At 46.5% G+C, this 24,393-nt stretch overlaps 1 protein-coding gene across 12 annotated transcripts in view; it reads left to right on the top strand.

Moving 5' to 3' along the window:
- Nucleotides 1-18,635, top strand: part of C4H6orf89 (chromosome 4 C6orf89 homolog) — a 38,751-nt gene extending 20,116 nt beyond the window's left edge. For 6 of the 12 annotated variants that reach the window (XM_036024037.1, XM_036024040.1, XM_036024042.1 and 3 more), the window contains 6 exons: nt 5,290-5,453; nt 5,824-5,963; nt 7,098-7,227; nt 10,030-10,153; nt 10,431-10,543; nt 12,781-14,452. In XM_036024037.1, coding sequence (XP_035879930.1) covers nt 5,290-5,453; nt 5,824-5,963; nt 7,098-7,227; nt 10,030-10,153; nt 10,431-10,543; nt 12,781-12,906 — 797 coding nt within the window. In that variant the 3' untranslated portion in view covers nt 12,907-14,452. Of the gene's footprint in view, nt 1-5,289; nt 5,454-5,823; nt 5,964-7,097; nt 7,228-10,029; nt 10,154-10,430; nt 10,544-12,780 lie in introns of all 12 variants that reach the window. The other 6 variants (XR_004902731.1, XR_004902730.1, XR_004902732.1 and 3 more) reach the window with 6 other exon arrangements.
- The last annotated feature ends 5,758 nt before the right edge of the window (nt 18,636-24,393 follow it).

The raw sequence follows: 24,393 nt of genomic DNA on the forward strand, positions 1-24,393 counted from the left end.
GGCTGGGTGGCTTAAAATGATAGAAGTCCATTATCTCACAGCTCTGGAGGCTAGAAGTCCAAAAGCAAGGTGTCAGTAGATCTATACCCGCTCTTAAAGGCTCTAGGGAAGAACCGTTCCTTGCCTCTTCCAGTTTCTGGTGGTTGCCAGCAATCCTTGGCACTCCTAAGCTGTGGCGGCGGTGGCGTATCTCCATTCTCTGCCCCTGGCTTTACATGGCAATCTTCCTCGTGTGTGCATCGCTGCTTGTTCTCTCTTCTTATAAGGACACCATTCAGATTGGATGTAGGGCCCATCCTACTTCAGTATGACCTTATCTTAATCAATTACATCTGCAAAGACCCTATTTCCAAATGTGGTTACATTTTGAAGTTCCAGAAGAACATGAATTTTGGGGGGGACACTATTTAACCCAGCATACACATTTTTCAAGATTTCATATTATTTCATTCTCTGAATATTCTATAAGTCAGTGGTTTCTAGTTTTTTTGCAATTATAAAAAATGTACCTGGGACATTCACGTACATTTATCTTTATATACACACACTAATGTCTCTGTAAGATGGACTCTTGGAAGTAAAATAGCTGGATCAAAGGTCATGTGCAGTTTAAATTTTAATAAATACTAACTACCAAATTGTCTTCATAAATATGCAGCTGATCATCAGCACTGGTTATTGTCATCGTGTTGCCAATTAGAAAACTGAAGAATGATATCTCATTTTAAGTTGCATTTCTTTGATTATTAGTGGTATTAGATGTCTTTCTATATATATTTATAGATTATAGTTATTTTTCTGTGGATTACATATTCATATTCTTTTCCCATTTGAATCTTTTTATCAAATAGGAGTCCACTACATATTAGAGATATTAATCCTTTGTCTTTTATATGCAAATACTGGTTGAATCTGTTCATTTTGTTCTTTATGGAATCTTAGTTTATGCCTTACTTAAGAAGCCTTTTGTGCTCCCTGAATTATAAAAATCATATCATATTTTCTTCTAATTTATTATTTTTAAAATTTTGTTTTCTCCATTTTTTATCTTTATCTAGAATTTATTTCGCTGTGTAATGAAAAATAAGGTTAAGCTTTATTTTCTTCCAAATAGATGGTTACTTGTCCCAATATAATTTATTGCATCCATCCTTTCTTCGGTGAATTAAGATTCACCTTTATCATAAATTAAATGTTCATTTATATACAGGTATTCTGGATCTCTCACCACATTCTTTATTCTATTTTATTAAGCTTTTTGTCTGTTCCTTTATAAGACCCTACAGTTGGTTCTCATTATTTGCTGTAGTTATGTTCTATGAAGTCCCTGCAAATACTGAATTAGTGAATACTGACCCGTTGCCCGTTGGGGAAGTAGAGTTAGGTTCCTGAGAGCCTCTGGCCACATCATTGGCAGCTGGTCGATATGGGACCTTGTTTATGTATGTTTCTGTTTAAAGACACCTTATTTTATATTATCGATTCATCAACATTGAACTCAGCCAACAGCGCTACAACTCATGCCTGAACAAAGTGCATCTGACACTTGTAGTTTTCTCCATAAGGCACGTCACAGTCTTGTACTTAGGGACACTTGACAGTACTTTGGCACTTGGCTCAGGGGTCATTTTTAAAATATTATTATTACAAACTATTTTTTAGACAATTTTAGGTTCACAGCAAAATTGAGCCCAACGTACAGAGAGTTCCCCTAATACTCCCTCTTTCCCACAAATGCACAAGCATTTTAAACAGCAAAATCTGAGAAAAATGCAGAAAATGTGGCACTAAATAGATGGCGGAAAGGATACTTGATTGTAGTGGGAGGGGCAGAGCAGAAGGCAGCTCGTGGCCCACTCCCACCTCCGCTGGGGTTTGCTTCTCTGCGTGTGTGTGTGGGGGGGGGGTGCCTTTCAAGCCAGTAGACTACTGCTTTGGGGTTATGGATACATTTTAGGGAGTAGGCGATAAGAATCTGAATACTGAGGATTGACTGTAACTATTTTAATTATAGTAGCTTTATAGAATGCTATCATATTTTTACATCTGGTTCCCTCACAATTTTTTGTTTTTTTGAGGATTTGTCTACAACTCATGATTCAATAATAGAAAGACAAACAATCCAATTAACAATGAGCAAAAGATTTGAATAGACATTTCTCCAAAAAACAGGTAATTAACATGCATAGTAAAAGAGATTCAACATAATTAGCCATCAAGGAAATGCAGATCCAAACCACAGTGAGAACCACTTCATACCCATGACGATGGCTGTAATAAAAAGATAGACAATAAGAAGTGCTGGCAGAGATGTAGAGAAACTGGAACCTCATCCATTGCTGATGAGAATGTCAAATAGCACAGCTGCTTTGGAACATAGTTTGGCAGGTCCTCAAAAAGTTAAACACAGAGTTAGCAAATGACCAAGTCATTCCACTCCTAGGTGTGTACACAAAAGAACTGAAAACATAAGCTCACCCAAACACTTGCATGCAAATGTGCATAGGAGCATTATTCATAATAGCCCCAAAGTAGAAACAATCCACATGTCCTGCAACTTACGAGCGAATAAAGAAAATGTAGTATGTCCATATAATAGACTGTTACTTGGCAATAGAAAAGAAGGAAGAATTGATACAGGCTATAACGTGGGTGAACCTTGAACACATTATGCTAAGTTAAAAAAGTCAGGCACAACCATATATTGTGTGATTCCATTGATATGAAATACCAGAATAGGCAAGTGCATACTTAGGGCTGGCGGGAGAGAGGTTGGAGTGGGAAGGGGCTGCTAATAGGTACAGGGTTTCTTTTTAGGGTGAAAGTGTTATAAACTTAGATTATGGTGCTGGTTATGCTCTATGAATATACTAAAGACCACTGAATTGTGCACTTTGAGTGAATTTTATGGTCTATGAATTAATCTCAATAAAGCTGGGTTTTTTTTTTAATGTAATGTCTACACAGAATAAGCACAATAATGCCCTTTCCCTCTGGTCCCACCCTCCTCCTGCCCAGAATGTCATGATAAATCTTCAGGTCCTCCTTGTCTCCTGTGTCGGCAGCTCCCTTAGGGGAGGAGCCCTTGGCACTGTCAGCAGCACAGACATTCTCAGAAGTGCTGCTCAGGTGTCTAGACTGTGTCATCGCTGCCCCTGGAATCGCCTTTCTTCCCAAGCCCACTGCCTCAGTTTAGATTCTCACTGTATTTCACCTCTCATCACAATACAGTCCTCCCCCCACCAAAAAAGAGGTCAAAACCACAATACAACAGGCCTCCCTCTTCCAGGACACCCTAGTCACAACCCAGAATAACCTTCCTAGAGCAGCAGGAAGTCCCTCCTCAAAGGCCTTTGTGGTTCCTCGTTTTGCTGTCAGTTGAGTTGCAGGTGCTTCAGGCCCTCGAAACCCCCATTAGAGCCGTCCTCAGCGACCCTCCACCCCGCCCTCTCCCACGCTACACCGCCCCGCGTGCTTTGTGCTCTTCCCCACTGCACTCTGGTGCCTTGGAAATTCCTGTTGCCACTCACTTTCAGTTTGCTTATCTGTAAAATGAGAATAGTGATGCCTCCTCGATAATTACATGGTAAGAAGTAAACCATGCAGCACGTGAAAATGACTAGCATAGGGCCTGGCGCTTAGCACATGCGTCCCCTTTCTCCTTCCTTCTTCCCTCACAAGTACTTTGGAAACTGAAATGCTGTATAGTTGTGACATGTTGTTACGATTATGTGTGGCTCGTTGTATGTCCACTACCCAGAGTTCTTGTATTTGGCAAGGATTCATCATATTTGGCTTCTAATAAGGAACATTTTAAAATATTTCAGAAAGGGAAGGAAGGATAGCTTTGCAGCTTCAGAGTGCCACTGAAACAGGTGCCACCGGAGGGTTTCCAGCTGCCCTGGAGGTGCACGGTGGGAATGGGGGATAGAGGTCCGCCTCAGGTAGGGGTGCGGTGGGCCTTGGGTGCGTGGTCTGCCCACAGGCCGAGACAGGTGAGAAGGGTAGGTGGCAGCTTCCTCTGGAAACACAGAGGAAACACAGGTTCTCTCTGCCAGGGAGGGAGGGTGCTTGGAGGTGCTTAGGAGACTTGCTGAGAACAAATAGAGGCTGTCCCTGATGGGGTCCTCTCCACTCTAACGCTGCTGTCAGAAAACCAGGTTAAAGAACTCGCTGCTAACTACAGAAAATATTTTGTGGTCGAGAGTCAGTTTCCAAGTGTGTTTATTTGTTTAAAAAATTGACCTCACGTCTCAGCCACATTTGGGTGTCTGTTGTCCTTTGTTCTAGGCGCTCTCCTGATTTGGTTTCCATTGGGTTTTAATCAGAAACCACCTGGTGGAACATTTTGGATTCAAATTAGAGTTTATCACAAACACCTATCTCAGTCTACACACATAAAACCCAGAATGGAACAAAAAGCGAGCGAGAAGTATCACTCTAACACTACAAACAGAACAGTGCCAGAAGGAAGGAACAGAGAGAAACCGAGGAGGGCTGCACAGAGATGGGGCCAGCCCCTCAGACAGGAGCCGGCCTGCTCTCACTTCAGTGTCTGCGTGGGTGCCCCCGCTTTTCTGACCAACCTGCAGTCCTTGGGCACAGAAACTGTGGCTAGTGGCCCCCACCTCCTTTGGAGCTGGGATAGAGTGCCATCTAATGGGTGGTGCTATCACTTTGCTCCAAAGATAGGCGCCTGAAAAATCCTATCTCCCCTCCATCCCTTCTCTCTGCACCCTTTTCTCAGTCTTCCTTCCCAGAGTCGCCCTGGCCTCCATTTGGGCTTGCGACCAAGGGTCTAGGCCCACACCCAGAGTGCTGGAGAAGACACGCAGTAGGACTCCTCACTGATGGTGGGAGCCCCCCTTTCTGCCTGCCCCTGCCCCATATGCTGTAGACTGTTCAGATGTGGGGGTCACAGGTTAGAAAATGGTGGAAGAACTACACCTCCAAGTCCCATGTCACTGAATATCTTCTTCAGCTATTTGACTTTATTTGTTTATTTGACTTCAGAGATACATGTACATGTTAAAAAATGTTTTCCATAAGGTGTAGAGGAGTCTACACCCCGAAAAGTACCTCTCTTTCCCAGCCTGTCCGCTGCATGCTCTGCTCCTTCCTTAGGGCCTACTTATTACATATGTACCTTTTCATAGGTCACCAACGCTTGTCGTTGGCTTTTAAAATTATTGTTGTACCCTTTCCCTTCTACTTCATTGCCAGGGCTATTGGACTTACTTGCTATGTTCTTGCTGTATCTGCTTCCTTTGCATCCCTTCCTCTCTTCAGAAGACCCCTGGTGGACAAATGACAGTGAGCAGAATGACTCGGAGCCCGTTCCTGACCCCATTCCTGACAGCTGCAATGGTTGCATCCTGAAATTACCTGTGGAGATAGTGTCCCTGGCAAATGCCCCAAAGACATTTGAGAGACTCCATCCTATGTTGATCAAGGTGAGCAAGAAGCCTGACTCTCCCACTGCCTGATTACCCATCTATCCTCACAAGGGTATGTATTTTTTTCATTGCTTTTAGTGAGAGAGGAAGGGGTGGGAGAGAGACAGGCAGACAGACAGAACCATCGAGTGTCGGGTGCCTTCTTGTATGTGCCCCAACCAGGGACCGAACCCACCACCTGGCTGTGTGCTCTGATGCTGAATCGAAACCACGACCTTTCAGTCTATGGGATGATTCTCCAACCAACTGAGCCGCAATGGCCAGAGCTGATTACCCACTTAATGCCTAGAAACGGTCAAGCTCTGTGACATTCCTGATAAGTGATTCTGTGTTGTTTTGCATTGCTTTCGTTTTTCTCCGAGTCAAGACCAAAAGGCCCCTGTTGTCTGAGGAGCTTCAGCATTTTTTGTGCCAGTACCCTGAGGTGACAGAAGGCTTCACAGAAGGGATTTTTGCCAAGTGGTGGCGCTGCTTTCCTCACCGGTGGTTCCCTTTTGCTTATCCATGGTGAGTGAGAAGGGGCTCTAGTCTGTGTGTGTGTGTGTGTGCAGAAAGGGGCAGACCAGATGACAAGACTGTGCCCAGCACTGTGCAAGCACTTTGCAGTACACTGTTGAAGGCAGGTGCTCCTCAGGTGCTCGCTGTGGACCAGCCGATGATGAGAGAGAGAGAAAGGGACAAGTAGAAGAGTTGTGTCAAGAGGAGTGGCACCGTGGGTGGACACCAGGATTGCCTACCGGATTTCTAATTTATTTCTAACTATGTGTTTAGCATTTATGTGTATGCAGCGTGAGTCCCGAGTGCTGAGAGCTGAGGGGAGAGCACAAAGAATGGGAGACTTCATTTCCCTGCGCTTGTCTGTGCCAAGCAGCATGCCTGGGTGCCTAGTGCCTGTTGCTTAATGGTGATGTTCAGAATAGCTCTGGAAAGCAGGAATTACGATGGTCACTTTTCAGATCAGAAAAATGGGAATCAGAGAGGTGAAGGACCTTTCTCTACATCATCCAGCCAGGATTGAAACTCAAGTTTGGCTCCCTGTAACTTCCCGTGTCCCGTAGAAGACGTGGCCCATTTCTTGGGGTACTCTTTAGAAAGAAGAGGAAAGCCAATTTTCATCTAGAACCATTCCAAAAGAGCATTTAAAAATTGCTCTTTCAGACTTTTTGTTGGATAATTACTTGATGCTTCTGCCTTTCTTTAAATTGGCTATTTGTGTGATCAGATACTCAGTTTAACAAGCGAGTCAGGCTTGCCACGTCATGGCGCTCTGTCTCAGAAGAACGTCTCATGACCTTTGCTGCCTCCTCTTCGCTTTGTGTCTTCTTCCGCTTGGCTTATTACTTCAGTCTCTTTTCCAAGATAGAATGAATGGATTGTTTCTTTCCTTCCTCTATATGTTGTTTTAGCTGGACTTTATAAACACCCACACACATGGACAAATCGTGGCTGAAGAGTTTATGTTACAATTAATTGATTTATGGCATGACTATTCTTCACAGACCTCATACTTAAGATACTGTCCTGGTATTTTGCCCCCCACCCCCACCGCCCACAGCTTTCCCACCCTTGCTCAGTCCTGTGTTAGTCGTGGCGGCTGGCTTGCCCAGTTTAAATACTCTTTTCTCTTTCAAACTTTTACAGGACAAGATCTCTGAACAGATCACACATTTTACGTGAGCTTTTTCCTGTTTTCACCCACCTACCGTTTCCAAAAGATGCCTCCTTGAAAAATTGCTTCTTTTTTGAAGGAGAACCTATTGAGAGGAATCAGGTAGGAAATTTTGAAAGGACTTAGAACCAGAATTTTCCTCATTTGGGACCTGGACCAATGTCCTAATCAAGGCCTTCCCTGCACATCAACTTGGAGGGTGAATTAAAGGGACACTCACATCATCTGAAGTTTTCTCCTCCTCCTGCCAGCCGGGAGACCTGCAGTGGCCTGCTCATTTATGAAAGCATGCTTGTGGAAAGCCTAGTTACTTCGTCAGCCTCCCTTCTGCAGCCACTTTTCTGCATCCAAGTATGTAGAATTCTAAATTTTGAAGGGACCGGAGCATACAGTTAGTCTGACTTCTCTACCTCAAAGTAGAAAGCTGGCAAACCATAAATGAATGCTGTGTGAGTGAATAGTCCACCTTACTCACTTTGTAAATGAGGAGACTAAGCCCCACAGAGATTAATTAATGTGCCCAAGGACACAGCAAGTTAGTAGTAGGGTTCTCCCTTACCCTCACTCCCAGGTTGGCTTTCCCCAGAAATAAATGAGGAACTTCAGATAGACCATTGGAAAAGCAGAGGCTTGAGAGCACGGAGGGGTCTGGGGACTCACAGGCTGGCAGGCAGGTGCCCAGGCAGGCAGTGCAGCGTAGGCGGCCGACCTCTCACCTCAGCCAGAGGCCGAGTCCCTGGAGCCCGCATTTCACTCTCCGAGGCCGGCGGGCTCTGCAGAGCTGTTCTGTGTTTGTGTCCGGTTACTCTTCTCCGAATTGCTCTTTTGTTGAGTCTCATTCCTGAGGAAGGATTTTGAGCCTGGATTGATTTGAAAGAATTACAAACAGGAATTTTTACTTTGTAAAAAAATTAAATTTCTCAAACTGTGGCGCCTACCAACTCTGGGTTGTGTTATTGGCTTCAAATTTGCTGAATCATGTTAAAGGAATTTTAAAGCCTAGAAAAACAATTATTTTGTCTAGAACTACGAACTGCCGGCCAGCAGCAGGGTGGAGGTGCTGGGTTCTTCCTCAGATTTTAAAGAAGTTTATCTGCTGTCCCTGGCAAGAACCCGGGGCCCCAGTATGATTCCATCTTCATAATTATAACATACTCCTGGGCGAGGCCTGTAACTTTATCTTGATTTTCCCACTTAAATCTGAAGTTCATTTCACTAATCTGCTTAACGGGGACACCAAGGAGCTTGGCCAAAGGGGTAAATACAGAGTCACTCAGATGCCTACCAAAGTCATCCTGTTGTGGTTCTCAAACATGTTTTGGGGAGGGGAAGGGCCCACACAGGCGAACATCCCGAGAGCCTGGCTGTCCAGAGCGTCCCTTCCCCACCGCGTCCCCAGCTCTCCACAGCCTTGTTTCCCCACCCTGTTATCTGTGTCTCTGGGCCCTGGACCCTGGGAATGTCACAGGTCTGGGGGCTCAGGACCCGAGAGGCAGCACTGGGGCATGGAAGTGGGAATTCAGTTGTTAAGCAGCGCTGGGGACGGAAGTGAGGGGCTCCGAAGCCCCCTTCACCCACCCCACAGTGTTGCCTGTGGCTGGCCTGCTCCATTGTGGTGTTTGTTTCTTCCTATCCTGGGTGTGGAGGAACATGGTCCTTCCTCCTCTCAGACTTATATGAAAAGAAATACATCCACTTGGTTTTGGTCTTCTGGGATTTTTTTTCAAGACTGCAGTTATCAGGGCTTCTGCTGGTACCAGTCAGTTGCAGGCAGTTCAAGACACTAGTCCTCCCTAGTCTGCTTCCGGTCACTGTGGCAACGGTTGAAATGGCTCTAGTGTGGCCGTGGAATCAGAGTCACGGCCAGGGCCTGTGGAAGCAACAGAGAGACCAGGGTTAGGGACAGGAGAAGATGGGACCAAAACCCAAGACTCTCGAGGCCCCAAGTGGTGAAGAGAAAATCGGGATGTGGCCCAGGGAGTCAGACTTCTGATCCCTGCTCTATGTGGGCATATAAACGGGTTGCCAGAAGGGCAGGGGCTGGGAGGGGAGGCCTAGGGGTTCTCTCTCACTAGGGAGGAAGAGAAGTCCGTGCAAGGTCAACCTCTCCGTTCACCCCCGCTCCCTGTCCCAGCCCAGCACCCGGGTTCCCAGCGGTGCCTGGCAGACAGCGGCTGCCTTTTATGCCCGTGGGCAGCAGCAGTGCTCCCTCAGGAGGGCGGTGGTTGCCCCCACGGGCACATATCCTTAGTTTCCAAAATCAGAGGGCAATCTTATCGTCATTAAGTGTTAATCAGGAACATGACATATCTGCTCACCTGGGTCTTGCCGGAAAGTGTGAACCTGACCTTGCCACTGTTCCATTCTTATCAAAACTCCGGCAGTCAAAAAGAATATTCCATGGAACGCTGCCCAAAGGATATGTAGACATGGATTAGTTTAAAAGTCTGAATCAGACCAGACCCTCGGGAGACTGCATTCTTAGACCAACATGTATTAGGCTTTGTTAGACTTTCGTTAAATTGCAAAGAGATATTTTTGCCTCTGGCCTACTTTGAAGCCGTGGCTAGAAATAGCTGTGGATTATGAAGTTTGTGCAGTTTCTGCTACAGGGCCGTTGTTGAGGTTGTCATCCACTGGGCCACACGGTGTCTCATTAGCAGCCATTACAAGAGGTGTTTACCCTGCTCTCAGTACTGGGAGACGAGCTGTGCTTTGGAGAAACTAATTTGTTTTTGTCTTTCGGGCATAGTTGAGAATTGTGTTATTGGTGCTATTTTCCTTTTTGCTTAGGCTGATAGGAACCTCAGAGATATATGTGATGGGTTTTTGTGTATCAATATCCCACACTCCTGGGTCTTATTGTTTTCTTTTCCTTCCTTTCTCCCCCCACTTTCCCTCCAGGCACATAAGATGCATGACCTGTTCACCATCGGCAGTGGCGAGGCCTTGCTGCACCTCATCCCGCCCTCCCAGTGTCGCACGCACTGCAGCATGTTGGTGACGCCCATAGGGCCAGGGGACATCGGTAGGTGGGGTGCAGGAGGGCGGGGTCAGCCACAGGGTCCTTCTGTTTTTAACTCAAAAAGTATTGTAAGAATTAAATATTGCCTTCACAAAGATCAGTGAAGTAGAGTCAAAAAGAGCACTTTTTAATTAGCAGGGTCACTATTTATGCTGAGATGGAACAACTAATGAGAAAATGTGGCAGAGGGGAAAAGTCTTGTTCTATAAACATTTAAAATATGTGTGTCCAAGTTAGAAAGGATTATGGAAAATATTTAGAGCAATCCTTTATTTTACAGATGAGGAGACTAAGATGCAGAGAGGAGAGGTGACCATTCCAAGGCCCCACCATCTGTTAAGCAAAGCTTCAAGTCTCTTAAGTATCTCATTTAGCAGAGTCAAGCCAGGGGAGGTACAACTTTAGATTTGAGGAAACCCATTTTGCTAATAAAGCAGTGCAGGCAGCGCGTGAGGGCACCGGCCACACAAGGAAACACCACCTTCCGTGTGGGTCCCACAGCCGAGCCGCAGCCTCACTCGCAGTCATGACCCACCCTTGGCCCCATGACTTCCCGGCTCTGACGGGTTCTGTGTGTTGTACTCTAGAAATCTGTTCCAGGAAACAGGTTTAAGTCAACTACTGTTAGTAGCAATCAGTTTGACTGTAGCGTTTTCTTGGCAGAGCAAACAGATCAGCAGAGTCACCATCGCCCTCCTTGTTTTTCCTGCCTAGAGTCCCTAGCAGAGCCCAGACTGGTTTTGCATTTGATTTCTTTTAGTTTACCTACCCAGAGAACCCCAGTCCCTAGAAACTCCTCACCTCGTTTGGAAGAAGGGTGTAGACTGCATACTGTGCCAAGGTTTAATTCAAGTTAAATGACTTTTATTTCCATTTACAAATGAAAAAATAAAAATGCGCAAATTAAGCATTAACTGATAGTGGAGCACAGCTGGCCTGGCCCCTGGGAGTTACGGCATAAAAGGAGATTCTTGTGTAGAAATGATTCTGACCCTGTTTTCCTGCAGCGGAGTGACCCTCCCGTGAGGTGTGCCTGTTGCACAAGCCTGTGTGACATTTGGGATTGGAAGTAGGTAGCTGTGCATGGAAAAGTTTCTGTCTGGTGTTCTACAAGTGCCTGACGGTTCAGACAACTACAGAACACCTTAATTATCCAAATGCCAGCTTTCCAGCTCCCACAGCATCTAGAGTGCCAGTTACAGGGTTGGGGGAAGAGAAGAAAATGGGTGGCAGGCAGTGGTCAGGGGAGCTTTGAGCACCGAAGTCCAGTGGGGATAGCCCAGGACAGCCTGAAAATCCAGAGCCGTGCTGTGACTGGCCGGCCTGTGGACCAGAGGGAAAGGAGCCCTGCGGTTGACAGTGTCCACGAAAAGCCAGCCACGTGACAGGAATGTGGAGAAGGGACAGGAGACAGAAGAGAACAAGACGAAGAGGGCAGGTCTGGGACAAGGGCGGGGAGCACAGGGGGTGTCTGAGTAGTGGCAGGAGCAGGAGCGATGGCCTCGGCTGCCTCAGTCACAAAGACGGCCAGGAGGGCAGACCTGACAGCGCAGGGTGTCTCAGGGTGCCTCGGGCACCCCAGGGACCCTTAAGAATAGCAGTGTGACAATCAAGTTCTGTGTTTTTTGACAAAATAAGCATTGTCCTGTGAAGGTTGAGGGGAAGGGGCAAGGTTACAGACCGCCAGAAGCCTGTGATGGGGGCGTTTTCAAGAACGATGATGGGCCAGGAGCGGGAGCCCTCACATATGCTGACGTTGTACAGTCACTGCTCCTAGTGACCTTCCTGGAGTCACCAGGGAGAGACTAGATTCTATTCAGTGCTCTCTGTTTTAAGATGAGTAGAGTCCATCAGTACTCGAGAAAATTTTCCATCAGGAGATTATTGAACTGTTAAAGGTTTTAAGGTTACCTTTCTAGCCCCTTAAATAATACAGACCAGTCTTTCCTAAACAGTTCTACAGCTCATTCATGACCCTGGAGGTGGGAACAGCAGCTCTTTGGCAAATAGGGCCCCTTGGGTCAGCTGACTGTCTCAGTGACACACAGTGCACATCAGTGTACAAAAGGCTCTGAAAAGCCTCGGAAGAACCTAGTGCTTCTCGCTTACTTGGCCATGGAACCCATTTTCCTCGGACTATCTTACAGGATGTTGTTTGTCAAACACAATTTAGGAAGTGCTGGGTTGGGTCACTCTGGATGCTTTGCAGTGAGGCCATGTTGTAGATAACCTCAGGGAAACTGGGCAGGGGTCCTCCCCCAGCCCCAAACCCATCCTGTCTTCTTGCTGCAAAACATGAGATCGGCCTGAGGCTCGAAGCCCAGCACCGGGTTACCTAGAGCATCCTGCCTGTGTAAACCTGCTGCCTTGTAATTCACAGAGGCCCAGGTCAGGGGCGGTGATGGAGCCTTTTGGTTTGAAGAGGCTCTTTTTGGGTGTCAGGTTTCAGAGAAGCTGGGTAATAACTGGGAGTATTTGTGCCAGAAAGAGCTAAAAGACCTTCAGAGCAAGATTTGCCTGATTTTGCAGGTGTGCCCTGAGGGCGGCTCTGGCAGACCCGCCTTGCTCATGCCCACAGGTGCACCCGGTCCCGACATTCACATGCTTTCCTGTTGCTGTTTCCTTTCAAGGCTATGCTGATGCCAATCACTGGAATATCTACATTCTGGTCAGAGGGCTCCAGCCTTTGGTCGTCTGTGATGCAACCACCCTCTCGGAAGAGTAGGAAACAGGACTGTGTTGAGGAACAGCTCTGAGAGCTGAAGACCAGATTGAAAGGAGGAAATAAAAATGATGACACCACTCTTAGGGGTTGGTCACTCAGTCCCCTGCCCTGTGCATGCATACGTGAGCCCCTCCTGTGTGCCGGAGCCAAGGGCCAGAGCCCGGCCCTCCAGAGGCTTGGCCAGGACTGTGCCAGTACCTGTCTGTGGGAGGCTGGGCTCCTCCAGCTCATTCTTTAACCTGGAGGCCGCCCTTCGGGAGGGAGCAGGGTGGTGCCTCCCCGCACTCCCCTCTGCTGGCCCCCTGGTCGCAGAGAAGGCAGCCAAACCAGTCCCAACTTCAGAGCCACCCTTCAGCAGATGGGCCTGCGTGTCCGTCTTCCTGGCCACGCCGTCCTGCACGTTTTTAGGAAAGCCGTGGCTGCCGATTGAAGAGGCCATTGCCGTTTCCCAAACAGAATGGGGTCTAGAGCCACTGACTCGAAGATCAGATAACCTCGGACTGCACTCAAGAAGTGAACTTCTTTCCCAGCATCCATGGCTCTTGAAGTCTCAGTGATGCCAGCCCGGGGTCTGATTCTAATTGAAGTGGTTACTCCTAAAGTAATACTTTTCTCCATTTTAACTTTTGGTTCTTTTGCCTCCCCGGCCCCATCCCTCGCCAGTCTCAACTCCTTCCCATCTCCCTTGGCTGTCTGGCTGGTTTCTTGGCACTCCGGTTCCTGCTCCCCCTCCCTTGGCTGGGCCAGGGCCCTTGACTGCCGAGGCAGTGTCATTCTGTCAACTGTGCTGCTTTTACCAAGTGTCTTGAGGGGGATGAGTTACATGCTGGCCCGGGAGAGGGTGCCTCCCTGGTTTGATCTGCAGGGTCTGCCTTGTGCAGGGAAGATGTTTTACAGATGTGTCAGGCTGATGTTGTAATGTGGTCAGGGAAGGAACTCCAGACCCCAAGTGCTTGCCAGCTGGGTGTGCGCTGTGTGATCCTCTGTCTTTAAATGATCTCTCTTTGTACGGGAAACAAGGTGAGGTTTTTATTTTTTGTAACAGTATAAAGCTGTACTCTTGATTGGGTAATGCGTTCTGCTCATTGTTTCCCTTAAGTGCTTTTAGTATGTTAATCAAATAGTGTAAATGAGGATGCTCTTTTCTTGTTTCCTTTATTGATACTGCTAGGTACCTGGCCTCTCTGGTCATGCCATCACCAAGATGGCATGAGAAAACAAAGCCCACTGTGACCCCTGCTTCTGAACGACAGAAATGGAATGGATACGGGAGGCGTCTGGGCAGAGCTATGAACCAGGGGTGGACATTGGTAAGGGAAGCGGGTGTCACTCCTTGCAGGGTCCCCTTCATCTTGGGAGCACCCTGCCTCCGTCCCCAGGCCCGTCTCTCTTCGCATCTCCTGGCAGCAGGAGGGCTCGCCGAGCACTCGAACTGCCTGTTGATGGGCTTGTAAAGGACAAGCAGGGTTCACAGAGCTCGGGTGGGAACTCAGAGCCTCCTCCGCAGGCTTCAATGAAACTAGGATGAACTGTACCTGAGGGAATTACTCTGTAAAAAGATCAGCGCCTTGTGTTGACTAATGCAGCAAAAACTCGAACATGTGCGAGTCACGCTTGCTAAGCAGTTACGGTTTAAGAGGTTTTCGATCAGAGGGATCACTCAGAGGCCAGCTCTGTGCAGGCTTCTCAGGAATTTGCCACGTCTTTATCCCCGCTGCACATTGGGAAGGGAGGATTATATGTAAACAAATTCCTTTTTCAAAAAATTATATTTGTCTTTAGAGAGAGGGAAAAGGAGGGAGAAAGAAAGGGAGAGAAACATCGATACACGACAGAAACATGGACAGGTTGCTTCTTGGGTGAACCCTGACGGGGGACCAGGCCCACAACCCAGGTATGTGCCCTGACTGGGAATCGAACCGGCGACCCTTTGCTTTGCGGGACAACACCCAACCAACTGAGCCACAGCAGTCAGGGCTGTAAACAAGTTCTTCAGAGGCCACTCAGTTTCCCTAAAGTAGGCCCTTTGGGTGAAGGAAAGAGAGGCTTCCTTAGCAAAGCAACTGTTTTAATGATTGAGATTTCTGTTTCATTTTTATGAATTACCCTGTGTTCCTTTCCCATTTTACTCCTGTTCTTCACACCTTAAATGTTCATAAAATATCAACTTCAGTTCAAAACTTTGAAAACTAAGAAACCCTTGTGTGCGTTGCTGTTCCAAGGCACCCCGGGAAGTCCCCTCGGCCCCCGTCACCAGAGAATGGTATGGCTGCTGCTAAGAGACTTGTGCATATACTGTTCGTTTGTTAAAATCTGTCCAGTTCAGAATTGAATGTAGCTTTATATTAGAAGAGAAATCCTCCAGAGAGGGTTTTCTGCTCTTAATTACTGAATACATAGAAACAATTTGCCTTCTTCACAAGCTAACTCGGGCTAGCCAAATCTACCGGTGGCCGGTCCTACAGGAGTGGCTTGGGGGCCGAGCCAGCCCCTTCCTGGTTATCCGAGTCTCTGTGTGCGCATGCTGCTTGGTTTCCCGTGCTAAGCTTGCTCTCAGCTCCTTCCAGGAAAGAGCAGAAGGCCCCCCACATGACCCGGTGTGGGGAAGAGGGTCATCTAATGAGGAAGCAGGGTCGGGAGGATGGTGGGACGACCTAACAGCTCCCACCTCCAGCACCACAGCAAGGACAAAACCACGGGGCTCTGGGAAGAGGGACTTGCTCACAAGTTCGCCGAGTGTTTACTGAGAGGTGTCTTGACTTCCACACACGGGTTAGGTTCACTTTCTTATAGGTTCTCGGAGCACACACTCATATCCCCAGAAATCAGCTCTCTGGGGATCTGAGAGGCTGTGTCAGCACCGTGTGAAGCATTTATGTCCCGAAGGCCAGAGGCCTCAGGATCACATATTAGACAGGACACCTGTTCTGGCTTATGAAAAAAGGTGGGGCTTATCCTTTCCCCAATCCTTTTTTTTTTAGGGAAGAGATTAATTTAATAATGGTTTATGAAAACAAAGTCCACCTATTTCGCAGCATATAAAACAGCCTAAATAGGCTGAACTTGCCATTTTTTAAAAGATTTTATTTATTTATTTTTTTAGAGAGGAAAGGGAGGGTGAAAGAGAGAGAGAGAGAAACATCAATGTGCAGTTGCTGGGGGCCATGGCCCGCAACCTAGGCATGTGCCCTGACTGGGAATCGAACCTGAAATGCCTGGTTCACAGCCCACACTCAATCCACTGAGCTATGCCAGCCAGGGTGCAATTTTTTTAAAGAGAAAGGAATAATAACATTGTGTAGTCTGTGGTCTCTTTTAATCTCTACTTAGTCCTGTACAGTAGGTATTAGGTCCTTGTTTTACAAATAAAGAAACCAGGGCTTAGAACAGTTCAGTGCTGGGTGGAGATGTTAGTTCCCCAGCGTATTGTTCTACTGCCCTGGCACCGTGTGGTGCCCAGAATGGAGGTGGTGTGCTCGCCCCCGTGAGCCCTCACCTAGGAGGACCGAGGACCTAGGAGTAGGGTCAGCAAGCCAGGAGCTCCTCAAAATTTGTTTTTAAAACTGTCTTGGACAGAAATGGAGGAGGAGAGAATCTAACCAGATGACTTTTATAAAAAGTCTTTCACTTTTTCCCTCCCTGTTGGAAAACTCTCTTAAGAGTGCGTGTGGCTGGAACACGACTGTGTCCAGCCATTTTCCCAACACTCCACATTTCTAGATGTGTGACCAGAAGAGGGACTCCGCCCATTTCCAGTTGTGGGTCCTCTTGGAGTTTACATCACTTGTTTTTCATGTCTCAGTTTTCTATTCCTTTCTTCCAAAATCCAGCATAGTCCTCAGTGCGAGAACAGTTGTTTTAACAAAATCTCAAGTTCCTTAGCTGCAAATGATGGCCTCAGCCATTCTAATAGTCTGGATGAGTTTGGTCATTAACTAGTGGCTTCCATAGAGAACATTAAAGATCAAGAGCAGCCCTGGCTGGTGTGGCTCAGTGGATTGAGTACCAGCCAGGGAACCAAAGGGTCACTGGTTCCATTCCCAGGAAGGGCACGTGCCTGGGGTGAGGGTCGGGTCCCCAGTAGGGGGCACATGAGAGGCAACCACGCATGGACGTTTCTCTTTCTCCCTCCCTTTCCTTCTCTAAAAATAAATAAATAAAATTCAAAAAACCCCCCAAAACCCAGAGCAGAAGTTCCCTTCTCATCTAACTCTCACCCAGCAGGAGAAGCCAAGTTGTAGGGAAAAGGGAAAGCTGCTTATCTGGTGCATGGGCAGAGGCCGTCTCATCTCGTCTACATTTTGTGGATCAGTTATTAAACAGAAGGGGCTTTCGGCTTGGAGTTCCCCTAGCAGTGGAAGAAAAACTATCCTAAATTCTTAAGTTCCACATTCATTAACTTTTAGTTAATCCACTGATGGAAGGAAGTGCCAGAGATGTGTTTTGAAATAGTAAGTTAGGCTGAAATCTTCCATGTTTGAACTTTTGCATGTTGTGTACAGAGCGATGCGTGTCAGGGGCAGGAGGTTAGGAAGGTGAGGTGCTTGTGGAGACAGCCCTGTGGCAAATAAAAACCGGGAGGCCCTGGGGATGCGCGGTGGCACCGTGGGCATGGGTATCCCTGGCTGCCTCACCTGCCGGCAGCTTCTTCCACAGAAGCATCTCCGAGAAGATGGACAGGCGCCCCATCTCACGCACCACATCCAAGCCCACCCGCCCTGGACACAGTTGGCTTTAAGTGCTGGTCTTGGTGAGATACCTTCCAGCCAACTTGTCTGTTATCCATGCCCCTTAGTTTCTGGTTTCCCTGCCCTGTATAATTTAAGCATTAGAGCTAAATACCTGTGTCATTTCCCTTTCTCTGGAGATGTGGAGTCCAGACCTTTTCAGAGGAAGGGAAAGAAGAAATGTTGTGTAACTCCAAGCCGAGGCCTGAACTGTCCAGATGTGGGGCTGGCCCGGGGACTGCTCCTCCTGCACTTCGTGCGTCTGTCATCGATCCAGGGGTGAGGCCCAGCTGCAGGCTCCACACAGAGAAGGGAAACCAGTGTCGTTTCCCATTTCAAACGGAAACTGAGGAGTGGGGACATCTGCTCTGTGCCTCATTTACCTCCTCAGTCCCCGCAGCTCCGAGGGGTAGAGAGGTCGTCCTGTGAAGCCACCTTAACTCACCCTTCAGCAGTGTCCCAGCCCTCAAACTTCAGCCCCTCCGAGCACTTGCGACCTTTTCAGAAACAAATGGTCGCTTATTAAGCGAAGTGATGACAGGATCAGACAGATACGTGGCATTCCCAGAGGGGACCCCCAGTCTCATCGTAGGCAACTTTCCCTCCAAACTTGTTTCTACAGTTTCGCCCTCAGAAAAATGCTGTCTGTGGTTTCTTCCTCCTGCCTCCTGTGGGAAGGTCAGCAACAGGCCAGGGGGAGGCGCAGGGTGGGGGTACAGCTGGGGACTGGAGAGGCAGAAGTAAGGCAGACACTCCCCTCAGCCTCTTCCCCGCTGTCATCACAGACAGGAACCGAACAGCTGACCGCGTGCTGGCCTGAGTGGTCCCACTGAGCAGAGGATGGACACCTGTCCCAATCACACGTGCTGTGAATGGTCTAAGCTGTTAGGTGTTCAGTGCAGAATGTTGACCGTAACTTAATGTACTATGAACTTGTAAAGACTTCCCCCATGTAAAGAATGTATGTATATTAAAGTTTTATGTAACAGAGTTTTTACTTTTTGCAATTAAAAGTGTGTATGTTGATTGATAACTTTCTTATAGTTGTCATTCTTTAATTTCCAGTTTTCTCTTTTCCCATAACTTGGGAGATTTCTAGCCGCATCCTATTCAGGAGGCAGGCCTTCGGGGCTTTTCCATGGGCCTCCCGGTCACTGTCCCGCCCGGCCGCGGTCCCCTCTAACGCCCTCACCTGGCTTTGTGCTCACTTGCATTCACAGACTCTTCCTTTATCGCTCTCCCAGGCCTTTGCCCACCCTGGCTGCTAATCTGCTGTTCACATGAACTCTCAAATTTCAGTCCTCCTGTTAATACCATGGTTTAAAGGATACCCCGGGTGGCTTCTTCCCACTCACCTGCTGGCTGCATGTGGCCCAGATGCCCTCACGGTGTCTCCTCACCCGTAGATGCCGTGGTCTCTCACAGGAGGACGGCCAAGACCCTTGCTGGTTCACCACAGCTACCACCAGATTAGGGCCACTCCACACCCAATGTAGATTTGATTCAAGTCATCTCTGTGTCATTTTTTTTAATTTTCTATATAGTTTAATAAAAATGCATGAATATAACCATGTCTTAGTGTTTAGAGCCCTGTTTTATTTTCCATTCCTTGCTGTACCTCCCTCTCCCTCCAGTACCCCTCCCCTCCCCCCGTCAGGTAAATATAACGTACACACAGGCATATTCTGCCTGTATCTTCCCAGTTTCTTCCACGCTCTCATATAATCATACACCACAAGGTTTTTGTCATTGCTTTAGTGAACATGGAATCATATTACAAGCACTTAATGTTTCTTGCTCTTCTTACTCAGTACCTCACACAGTTCAGATCCGCCGGCATAGGTCTAATTCATTCATTTTAATAGCTAATATTCCTTGGAGTGGATGTGCCATTATTTGTTCAACTGTTCTTTTACTGATAAATCACATGCTGTTAAATGATTATTTGGAGTATAAGTCAAGAAGTCTGGACTTAATTTCAAAAATACTTGTCCTCATGAAGTCACCTATTTTCTCCCTGTCCTGTTCAGCCCCTCTGTAGCACTTGACACTGACTTATGGGACACATCTCATGCCCTTGGCTTCTGTGGGGCGCCCTGCTCCCTGAACCTCCCTTTCCCACCTCTGCCTCCTTCGCAGAGCCTTCTGCCTGTCTCTGAAACGTGGTTCTCCTCTACTAGTCCACCCTTGGGCCCTCCCTTCTCTCTCCCTGGGAGATCTCAACTCTGCATTGCCTCCCACCCACGGGCTACTCGCCTCCCACCTCTATGCCTAGCCCGCACTTCTTGCCTGAGCTTGAATCCTGTAAATGCAAGTGTCAGGAGCTCGTGTCCACCATTCTCTCCTAAAGCACCTCTAATTCACCACGCCCGAGATGGCTGTGGCAGCCTTGCAGGGCCCCTGGCTTTTCTCTCAGCCTCTGCTTCCAATCTGGACCAAGCTCTGGAGAACCCTTGTTGCATATCCAGTCCCACTCCTGCCGTCTCACTCACAGACTGCCAGTAATTGCCTAATTGGTTTCTCATGCATGTCCCATCGTCCCAGTTCACCGCCCACATAGCTGCCACGGTGGTCTTTCTACAGCACAAGTCACCTCACTTCTTGCTCAGCGCTCCTCAGTGACTCCGTTGCCCACAGGACAAGTCCCAGCCAGGCCCTCCAGCCTCATTCCACCCCCTACCTTTGCTTCCTCTCCATGTGCACTGTGCCCACCCCTGACCCTGCCACTGCAATTCCTGGAAACCCAGGCTGGTTTTTCTTTTTTAGAAAAATGTTTTATTGAATTTATTGGCGTGATACTGGTTCAAAAAACCATACGGGTTTCAAGTGTATAACTCAGTAAAACATCATCTGCACACTGCACCGTGTGCTCACTGCTCTAAGCAAAGACTCCGCCCCCATTTTCCCCACCTTTGCCCACCTCCACCCAGCCCCCACCCGCTTCCCTTCTGGCTGTCACCACTCTGTCGTCTGTGTCTGTATGTTAGGTATACATGTGCTTTGGCTATTCCCCTCTCCTTTCATCCAGTTCCCCCTGCCCTCTCCCCTCTGACAGCTGTCAGTCTGTTCCACGTATCCATGCCTGTTTCTATTTTGTTTGTCAGTTTATTTTATTCATTACATTCCACATGTAAGTGAGATCATATGGCACTTGTTTTTCTCTGACTGGCTTACTTCACTTAGCATAATAGTCTCCAAGTTCACAGCAAAACTGAGCAGAAGGCACAGAGTTCCCACTTACCCCCGTATACACAGCTCCGCCACATTGGTGTCCTGCCGCAGAGCGGCACGTTGGCTGCAATGGGTGGACCCACAGTGACACATCCTTCTCAAAGTCCACAGTCTACGTTAGGTTTGCTCTTGGTGTACACATGTGTAATGGCTTGTATCTGCCACTGCAGTGTCACACAGAGCCGTTTCCCTGCCCTAAAAACCCCCAGACTCTACCTCTTCCTCACTCCCTCTCGGCTAACCCCTGGCAACCACTGATCTCTTCACTGTCTCCCTGGTTTTGCCTTTTCTAGAATATATAGTTGGAGTCATACAACATGTGGCCTTTTCAGATTGGCTTCTTTCACTCAGTAATACGCATTTCAGATTCCTCCATGTCTTTTCATGGCTTGATAGCTCACTTCTTTTTAGCACTGAGTGATATTCCATTGGATGTATCACAGTTCATTTGTCCATTCACCTACTAAAGGACATTGTGGTTGCTTCTAAGTTTTGGCAATTATAAATAAAGCTATAAACATCCATGTGAGATCTTTTGTGTGGATATGGTATTCAACTCCTCTGGGTAAATATCCAAGAAGTGTGGTTGCAGGGTTGTAGGGCAACAATATTTCTAGTTTTGAAAGAAATCGCCAAACTCTTCCCAATGGCTACACCATCTTGCACTCCCATCAGCAATGAATGAGGGTTCCTGTTGCTCCACACCCTCCCCAGCACTTGGGGGTGTCAGCGCTCTCTGGATTTTGGCCGTTCTAGTAGCTGTGTGTCTCATCGGTTTAACTTGCACTTCCCTATGGTGTATGTTGAACACCCTTCCATGTGCTATGTGCTGCCCATGCATCTTCTTCAGTGAGGTGTCTGGTCAGACCTTTGGCCCATTTTGTAATCAGGTTATTTGTTTTCTTATTGTTGAGTTTTAAGAGTTCTTTGTATATTTTGGAAAACAGTCCTTTGTCAGATGTACTTTTTATAAATGTTTTCACCCAGTCAGTGGCTTGTCTTTGCAGTACACACAGAGTTTTTTTTGTTGTTGTTTTTTAAAATATTTTATTTATTTACTTTTATAGAGGGAAGAGAGGGAGAAAGAGAGAAATAAAGAGAGAAACATCAATGTGCAGTTGCTGGGGGCCGTAGTCTGCAACCCAGGCATGTGCCCTGGCTGGGAATCGAACCTGCAATGCTTTGGTTCACAGCCTGCGCTCAATCCACTGAGCTATGCCAGCCAGGGCTCACACATAGTTTTTAAATTTTAATAAAGTCCAACTTATTAATTGTTTCTGTCATGGATTGTACCCCTGGTATTGTATCCAAAAAGGCATCTCCTTGCCCAAGGTCATCTAGGCTTTCTCCTATGTTATCTTCTAGGAGTTTTATAGTCTTGCATTTTACATTTAGGTCTGTGGTCCATTCAGAGTTAATTTTTATGAAGGATATGAGATCTGTGTCTAGATTAATTTTTTGCATATGAATGTCCAGTGGTTTCATCATCATTTGTTGAAAAAATTATCTTTACTCCATCGTATTGTCTTTGCTTCTTTGTCAAAGATCAGTTGACTATATGGGTCTACTTCTGGGCTCTCTCTTCTGTTCTATTGATCCTGAAGTTGGGTAGTGTCAGTTCTCCAGCTAACCTTAACTGAGCATTCCTCTCCAGTAATGCGCTGGTTATGCTGGGTCCTGTGCCTCCTCACATCAACTTTAGAATCAGTTTATTGATATTTACAAAATAACTTGCTGGAGTTTCTGGTTGGCATTGTGTTGAATCTATAGATCAAGTCGAATCCAGGTTGTTTTTAATAAGTTATAATTCCTATCTCACAACAATACTTTCGGACTTTAATATGTCCTTTTTGTTTAGTTTGAACTCAGTTTATTAGTGCACATTCCTCCAACATGACGTGTCCTTTATTCTTTCTTAATAACTCAAACTGACAAGCCCTTAGATCCTGTGTTGAAGATAGATATTTCACTAGTCTTATTTTTTTTTTCAGAATAGTGACTTATTTTTGTAACATGATACATTCTTTTTATAAGAATTCAAGACAGTTTGGTTGATCTTATGAAAACATCTACTCAGAGATAACAACTAACATTAGATGAATAGAATTCTAGGTGTCTTTAGGATATTTCTAGCTAGAAGGCTAGATAGAAATGCTTTTATTAAAATGGGCCCAGTCATGCAATTTTAAAGAACAAAAGTACTAAATCAATTTTATGTGACTCTAACAAAGAAAAAGAAATATTAGTTCCTGAAAGATCTCTCTGAAGTTAAGGTTGTAAGAAACATTAAGAAACTAGAATTGTTCTTAATAAGGTTTACTTTTTAGATGAAAGGCTTAAGCCTCAGAGGATAAGGAAATTGCTCTTTTTCCTGGCTTATCTCTGCCTCTACTTCCCAGTTTGTACACTGATTACACCTGTCTTGACATTGACATGACCTATGCACTTCTTCTCTGAAGCATAATTCTTGTGGTTATTTAGCCTTCGTTTCACATTCGGACTGACTTTGGACTCACCACTGGTACTTTTGCCATCACTTCTTCATTCCTGAGTTGTTTTTAAACTCTTGGTTGGCTGGATTTCATCATTAAGTTTTTAAAGGATGGTTCATGAATGCTGTATTTTCTGTGTTTGAGAATGTTTCTGTGGTCTTTAGACTTGAACGCAACTTGGCTGAATAAAATGTTCTTGCATCACACTTTCTTTTGCTCAGCACCTTGGAGACATTTCTCCATCGTCGTTTGGCAGCACGGACTGTTGGTAGAGACCAGAGAGGCCAGCCTCACGCTCCCCTTTAAAATGAAGGTGATGCTCTCCCTTTTGTTTCCTTTCTCCTTTTAAAAAGAAATCTATGTGCCTGAAGAATTCTTGTTCTTATCAGCTTTTCCTGGAACAAGGTATGCTCTTCTGAGTTGCATTTCTGTCCTTCATCCTCACAAAGATGTCTTGTGTTTCTCTGTGGATACTGTCTTTTCTCTCCATTTGTTGCATTCCCTGTTTCAGATTCTGTATTTATTTCTTTGTTTCTCTGTCTTTATCTTCTATGACTATTGTCTTCTCTTTAATACTTGTCATTTTTTCGTTTGCTAGGATTATTTCAAAGCTTTCCTCTTTCTTAACTTATTTTTCAGCCACATTTACTCAGTTTCCTGTTACTTCTGAGGTATTAGTTTTGTAAAGATCACTCGGTTTGTTGCCCTTTTGTCTCATTCTGTCACTGCATCTTCACTTATTTTTTTTGAACAATGGTGGTTGTTAAATTTTTTGTATCTCAGAACCCTACAGGGAATTTTTCTGTGTCTTGGATCAGGTTTTCTTCTAGACTTGGTTTTCATCAACCACATGCATGTCCCTCCTTCCGGTCACAAACCTTCGGTTTGTTGCCCTTTTGTCCTGCTCCTGTCCCTCGTTGTTTCCTCGTCTGTCTGTGCAGCGGTCACGTGCTTCCCCTCAGTGCGCTGGGCTGAACGAGGCGGCTGCGGCCAGACCTTTCGTCTGCTTCTGTACAGTCAGGCTGTATTCTCAACGTCAATGGTGAACCCGCCACTAATATTTAACCG

This window comes from Phyllostomus discolor, chromosome 4, assembly GCF_004126475.2.
Source record: "Phyllostomus discolor isolate MPI-MPIP mPhyDis1 chromosome 4, mPhyDis1.pri.v3, whole genome shotgun sequence".
In the NCBI taxonomy this organism is placed as follows: domain Eukaryota; kingdom Metazoa; phylum Chordata; class Mammalia; order Chiroptera; family Phyllostomidae; genus Phyllostomus; species Phyllostomus discolor.